General features: G+C 35.7%; 1 protein-coding gene across 26 annotated transcripts in view; it reads right to left on the minus strand.

The window, feature by feature from the left end:
* Positions 1 to 7,500, minus strand: part of LOC126577028 (sodium channel protein para) — a 43,534-nt gene that overhangs the window by 20,781 nt on the left and 15,253 nt on the right. For 15 of the 26 annotated variants that reach the window (XM_050238418.1, XM_050238402.1, XM_050238408.1 and 12 more), the window contains 6 exons: positions 4,231 to 4,500; positions 1,196 to 1,258; positions 733 to 916; positions 319 to 515; positions 153 to 252; positions 1 to 67 (listed from right to left, as the gene is read on the minus strand). The exon at positions 1 to 67 is cut by the window's left edge and continues 2 nt beyond it. In XM_050238418.1, coding sequence (XP_050094375.1) covers positions 1 to 67; positions 153 to 252; positions 319 to 515; positions 733 to 916; positions 1,196 to 1,258; positions 4,231 to 4,500 — 881 coding nt within the window. The remainder of the gene's footprint in view (positions 68 to 152; positions 253 to 318; positions 516 to 732; positions 917 to 1,195; positions 1,259 to 4,230; positions 4,501 to 7,500) is intronic. The other 11 variants (XM_050238417.1, XM_050238412.1, XM_050238413.1 and 8 more) reach the window with 2 other exon arrangements.

Here is a 7,500-nt window from a genome sequence, read left to right on the forward strand (position 1 = left end):
CCGTGGTCACTGGCCCTGCTATGTCGTCCAGCAGCTTGCTCGATAATGTCATTTAATACCATTACATCTAAAATGATGTGATAATAAATGTTTTATACCAAGTTCATACTAAACTTAAACCATCATATCTATACGTAGAAGCTATAAGATACCTTTCATGTCCACTACTGTTTGGGTATGGGTGGGCTCAATGAACGGATTGTCATTATGTTTTATTTTACCAGCATCATCAGTGCAATCGTGTGACACATCCTGCAAACCAAGATCGGGTCCAATGCGTTATTGTTGGTGACCAGTACGTATTTTCTTCGTACTTACCAGTTCTCGTTGTCCTTTATGATTAGTATCAGAATAGGGGAAATTATTGGCGTTTGAAGGAGGTATGATGGAATGATTTGTGTTTCGCGCTGATCGATTGCGTAATCGGCTATCCTTTGTCATACCCCCGAGTAGATCCCCGTGCGAGGTGTACGAAATGCGAGATTGATGTGACGTGTACGAAGAATGTCTCGAGCCTGATAAGAGTTTGTACATTATAAGAAATATAGTTAAAACACGAGATTAGATAATGGGACATCTGTGTAAAAGAATTTACATTTTAAAAAATGTTTTCAAAAGATAAATCTAATTGAATTTATGGTAAAATAAGCAAATTCCTGAAACCATGCGTTTTTTTGTAAAGGACTAAAAAGCCAGAGAAACTTATATATTGAATTAATATTTCAGATATACCTAAGTTAGCATAGTATACTGGAACGATGATTGCCCCATTTTCTTCTGACATTGGCGTCACCGCATTTGAATCATCGGCGTATGGCAGGTGTTCTTGGGCATCAAGATATGTTGAAAGTACCAGTGGTTTTCTGTCGCTTCCAGGCACACCAACAAAACGTCCTCTACCGTTACGTATTGTGAACTACCGAATGGTATACCGCAGTGAACAGGACCGATGACAGACATATAATTTTGAATGGTTTGTAGGTTGATCGATTGATGTCGAACGTTCATATAGCAGGTATGATTTTGTAAAAAAAGAGAAAGAGAAGAATGCATCGGTTAACGAACAAGTGAATGAGTACTGTGTTTCGACAATCCAACAAATAAATAATGTGGAAGGATACGAAACGAGAATCATACTCAAAATAAACTAACAGAACATACTAAAGAAATAAATCAGTTTTCGATTTGATTGTACCTGATGTGATCCTCTAGATCCTCTACGAAGATTAAATGGTGAACCAGGTAATGATAGTGAAGCCTAAAAGTAATAGGTTTTATTCGGTTAGTGTGTTACCGTCAGCTTGTATATTGAGTGTGCGATGGGAGATATTTTTATACCTATTCTATTAAGTTAATAATCTCATAAATAAAATATTGTGTCGTTTGTATGTTTGTCGGAGTTCGATGAACGTCTAATGTTGCCATTGATGTTATCATTTACTAGATTAGCTGGACCATTGCCCAAACTCTGGCCAAAACCCTTCATCGCTTGTAGCGCCAGGCAACTAAGTATATATTCAATAATCCACACATACAATATAAAACAGCATTTTCAACTATTAGTAAAAAGCCGGGGATACATGAAGCGTAAACTCTAGTATAAACTGAGAGTGTAATGCCAAAACGATTAAGTTTATGTCAAAAAGATTATAGGCCCGCGGAGCGTAAATCCGAGCGTAAAAGCAAGCGTAAACACAGCACCAACTTGAAGCGTAGCGTTATGAAGAATTGAATGTTCTTCAATCGCTAATATACAGTAAAAACATCTTAAAATATAAAAGAAGATGTTCAGAAATCAACATATCTCGTCGATTTATATTTGTTTTTGGCCAGAAACACATGTAATTGATGTAATGTGCACGAATGTAATTGCAGTTGACGTTCCGGTATAAACTTTTATGCGATTATGCCTGCCACACGAAGCGTAAACTTTTAGGCATTACACTCTGAGTTTATACGAGAGTTTACGCTTCATGTATCCCCGGCTAAAGAATAAATTTGCTAAAATAATGCTAGAAAGAGCATCAACCACCGTTACCATGTTTATCTTTAGAGTAGTTTGTAGCTTCAAAGAGTAATAAAAAAAACACATAAAGGGGCATCGCTTAATGTTTTTGCTCCAAAAGGCATAATTGAAATGCCCCTTCAACAACAAGGACAACAGAAACTTGTCAAGGAATGTCACACCCTAATGAAGGCCGTGTATCTATGCCCAAAGTATGATGATAAACTAATACTTGGGGACTTTATTGGCTAAAATTAATAGAGACACAGTGTACCGCAAATACGATGGACTTCAAAGTCTACACGAGCACAATAACGACCACAGTATTGTCAGTTGATCATCTTCATCATAGCAAATGTTGTGGCGATCGAAAAAGTTATGCCCAGAAAGATTACATCATGATCATTCAAAACATCGTGATCATCACAACCGTATGGGACGAATTCGGTGCCCGTAGACGTAGACGACGAAATACTACTAAGACGCTAGCGTAGACGACGAAATACGACGAAATAATAATAAGAACTGTGACAAAATCAGTGACGATGTGGTAATCTGGTGTGGCAATGTGGTGAACTTGTGCGTATCGCCAACCTTGGATAAAACCCGAATAAACAGGAACACAAATAAAGAAACAAGCAAATTCAGGATATTTTCAAACACAAATTCAATAAAAAAACTATGTGATTGCATACATTGCATCGAAAAAAGAATAACAAAATTTTAATATTATAACAGATAAAAATCAATCTAATTTAAATGTTATGAGCAATCGAAATATATTACTTCCGCGTTGCCATGCATATTATAAATGATAAATCAGAGTTTCATAAAAAAATCCATGGTCCTATATAGAATTATTTCTTTTCGATTTCAGTAAATAGATGCTATGATGGTTACGTGTTTAGCTGTGTTCCTGTTTTACTAGATTTCGTTTGTTTTGATATTGGTGTTCGTATTGTATCAATCAATCCGTAGCATCTATTGGACACATAAGACAGGATCATTTCGAAAACTGGGAAAACAGTTTTATAATATACTTAAAATATAACTCATGATAAAATATTTTTATGTTAATTTTAGTAAGCTTCTAATGTTGGAGCATTGAATAAAGGATTAGAATGATTCAAACAATCCAATGAGAAATTCATCGTACATACAATTTTTAGTAGTTCAAATTTCTATTTGGTATCTGAATTAGTTCTTGCTTTTCTATTAAAGGATAATTCCATTATTTTTGAGAAAGGCCCACATGTTAAATCGTGTTAAAGCATTACTAAATACTTTAAACCGCAATAAGTTACTGATAATAATATTAGCTAGAGCATTTTTTCTCGAGTTGAAAATGTTAAGTTACGTGCCTGAAAAGTATTTTGCGAATTTCGCGAAGTATAAAAACCTTCTTCTCTTATTTGAAGAAAACGGCAGCTGAAAGTTATCGTTAGTTGGTTTAAATTTATAATGAACATCTTACGACACATCCTGGTTTCAAAGGCTTAGGACCAGAGATGGTAAAACACACTATTAGCACCCCTCTCACTGAGTGCCTGATTTTTAGCACAGGTAAACACTTCTAAAAAGAGAAAAAGATCATACAAACAAGGCACTCACGAGAGAGTGGTGCTAATAGTGGGTTTTTAGCCCAAAGATTTTAACGTTACAGACAAAGAACTTTCGGGTCAACCAAAACAAAAAACAAAGCTGAAAATTTGAAAGGTGTCGTGCACTACGAACTTCTAGAAACTGGACAAATTATTGATGGAGAACGTTATCAATAATAATAATTTGAAGCGAGCTCTGACTAGCACGATAACGCCCGGCATGTTGAACATGTTGAAAAACTGGCGAAAACTTTTCAGACAACGTCGAAGACAAACACCCCGCTGTATATACCAGACATTGCTATTTCTGGATAATACTTGATCGGTAGCTTAAAAAATTGTTTGTTTGCACAACAACTTACTCTTCATGAAAGTATCGAAAAATGGTTAGTTGTCTAAAATGCTTCATAAGATGAGGAGTTATTTCAACACGGAATTCGAAAATTGCCAAATTATGGAAAAAATTGGGCAAGATTTAATTCAGGTACCTAATACTTTAATCAATATTTGTATTTTTATAGATGCTGTCGTTTCTTGATGGTAAAGTTAATTTAATTTAATTGGCCAACAGTTGTTATTGAGTAAAGGTGAATAGATTTAAGTGAAAATGCAAACTCCACTTACCGCACTCACTTTCCGAGCTTTAGCTGCTCCAGTGGCTGTAGGTGCTGTAGTTCTTGTAATCTCGCTCACTGATTCCAATCCTTCGCTCCTGATAGACATTTTTTCTTTATTGTTGTCATCGTTTCCTTTCTCTTGGCCAACGAATAATTCGTAGCTGTGACACGAGAAATCCGAAGGGCTTTTGGCTATTTCAGGGTTAGCAGCCGCAGCTGCAGCGGCCTGTTGTGCTTCTATTTTGGCTGCTTTAGCTGCTGCAGCCTCTTCCGCTTCCTGGTGTTTTTTGTAGGTGCGTCATTCAGAGAATAATAGTTGAATTCATGGACAAACAATAGTTCATATCGAAATACAGATAAGTATAAGCAAAATCGTATACGAAATGGTCAAAAAATACCGAATACATTAGCAGAACAAATATAAGCGTCTCGGATCTATCAAAACAGTAAACTGAAATCGTCGATTATCTTCGATGCAACAATTCGTAAAGTAATACAAATTTTCATAAAGCTACTAATCTCCAGGTTTCTTGGTACAATAAAAAACTGTAAAGCATAATCTGTGCAATGTACAAAATATCAATATAATTTTAACAGAATATCAATATAATAATATATAGATACATAACGTATCACTCATATTTGCGATAATTGATGGTTATCATACAGAGGATATTTCAAATTTAATTATGTTTAGCGATTTGGGCCGTACATCCATGTGAAAGTTAATGTGACCTGATAAAACAGATTTGTTATGCACCGCAAATTAATACAAAACACGATACGATGCGATCAGAAAATCAATTATCACCGGTCTCGTGAACTAATTTCAGAATTGAAGATGCGATAGCTATCTATTGTACATAAATACACTGCGCGAAGTAAAAATAGCACCACCATGTTTCGACATTATTTTTCTTTAAAAACAATGCCAGTCCGTATGTTAATTTTATGCGTGTGCTCACTATCAAAGTTTTGAGCTGTTATGTGGGATAGATTTTTGGAGTATAAACATTTAAGCTCAATATTTATAAAAAAAAAAGGTTGAATTCACTTTTTTCATTCATTTTAAAGAACTTTGTTATGGTTTTCAGGACTATGAAAGTGGAGTACATATGTACGTATAATTAGCAGTGAAATCATTTTTTCCCTATGATTCCATCAGACTATGTTACTTTCGAGGAAAAGGTAACAATCAAAACTTAGCATGACGCAAGCTTGTTTTCCGCAAAGGATAAACGGATAATGCCATAGATTGTGGTGAATTAAAGAAGAACAGCATCATAAATCCTCGCAGAGTTGAATCTTCCAGTAACTACACGTCACGTGCCACAAATGCTGGCAGCACTTGGATTGACGCAAAAGACTAGGAAAACCCAAACTGACTGAGCTACATAAGATGTACAATTTAAACTTCACAAAAATTACATTTCCAGCCCGAAAAATGAAATAACTCTATAATTTTGGATAAGCAATGTCAAGCTTGATAGTTTAGATGTTTGGCAATACTATTAGCTCGATTTGCGTAATGAACTAGATGTAAAGATAATTCTGCCCATCTTCGGCGCTTGTACATTGATATTGTAGGAAAGTTTTTCCGTTTGAATTGAGCGTCCATTGGCTTAAAGTACATAAAAAATGAGGTATGGAGATTATGTAGGATTGTTAGAGGTACGTTTGAATCATCCTGGCGTGGCATTAATGGGTCAGGACTTTGTTTTTCAACAATATAATGCTGCAACCAACCACTAAAAACTCACAACAAAGTGATTTTATGATAATAATATAGAAGCTATTGAATGTTCAACCCGTTTTTTGGACCTGTATCTCATAGAAAACCTTTGGTATATGCTTACGACGTTGTTGTTTTGAAAACGGAAAACGATTTGCTTGCGTAAATTGCTGAAATGTCGAGTTCTGGAGTGCTGGGAGCAAATGAGCCACTTAACTGAAATTTACAATTTAATTTAAATTAAATATTTATAAAAACTGAAATTTATCGGTGAAATAGAATTTCATTGAATCTGCTGTAAGAATAGCTAGCGTACAAATTAATAAATAGTAAAGAAATGATGAATTTTGAGAAATACAGACGAATTTGGTCAAAACTCATAAGTTGTGCCTTTTTTTATTTCGTACCCTTTTTTTAGTTTTCCTGGATTTACCAAACATCGGCCCATCAAAACAAAAATAACGCATGCTGGTTTGATTCGTAACTCTTTTTGGTACAATGTAGCAGAAAGCAATTAGTTGAAGCTCAATTATTCGTCTGGCACTGAGCAAAACAACCGAGTGCTGCTATTTTTATTTCGCTGGGTGTTAAATACACACATGATTGGAGATGGATAATAGCTGCATTATGAGTAAGATGGTAAAGTGGAGTCTTCTTATCCTCAAAAAAGTGGTATAAAGTATTCAAACAATGAAGCAAACATATGAGCATTAATATATTAGGTTGGGTAATAAGTCTTTTCGTATTTTGAGTAAAACTTCAAAGGGATATATTTTTAGTTTTGAGCAACTTTATTCAACCAAATATTATGCATTTTGGTTAACCACCTTTTGCCATTTCTCGGCTAAAGACATAATTCGTTTAGTGTAAAAACTCCGTGGTTTATCGTTAAAAAACTGAGACACGAGGTTTTCTCATGCTTCTATTGAAGGTAGCGGTACTCCACTAAGGGAGTTTTGCATAGAACCAAACAAGTGGTAATCCGATGGTGCAAGGTCTAGGCGATATGGAGGATGCATCAAAACTTCCCAGCCAAGCTCTCCCAGTTTTTGCCGAGCCATCAAAGATGTGTGAGGTCTAGCGTTGTCATGATGGAAGACGAAGGCCTTTCTGTTGACCGATTCTGGCCGTTTTTCTTCGATTGCTTGCTTCAATCTCATTAATTGGTCACAGTAAAGTTTAGAATTAATAGTTTGACCATTCTGGAGTAGCTCATAATGATTAATTCCTCTCCAATCTCTCCAATCGCAGAGCATAACCTTCCGCGGCGCCTTCCTGGCTTTGGGACTGTTTGTGTAGCTTCTGCATTCTTGCACCATGATCGTTTTCGCACGTTATTGTCGTATTTGATCCACTTTTCATGTCCTGTAACCATTCGCGTCAGAAACGGTTCGATTTCATTCCGTTTCAGCAAAGAATCGCAGATGTTAATTCGGTCCAATAAACTTTTCGCTGACAATTCATGCGGTATCCAAAAATCGTGCTTTTTTTTAACCCACCCTTTTTTAAATGGCTCAAAACGGTTTTATAGTGAATGTTTAGTTC

The sequence above is a fragment of the Anopheles aquasalis genome, chromosome 3, assembly GCF_943734665.1.
Source record: "Anopheles aquasalis chromosome 3, idAnoAquaMG_Q_19, whole genome shotgun sequence".
Lineage (NCBI taxonomy): Eukaryota > Metazoa > Arthropoda > Insecta > Diptera > Culicidae > Anopheles > Anopheles aquasalis.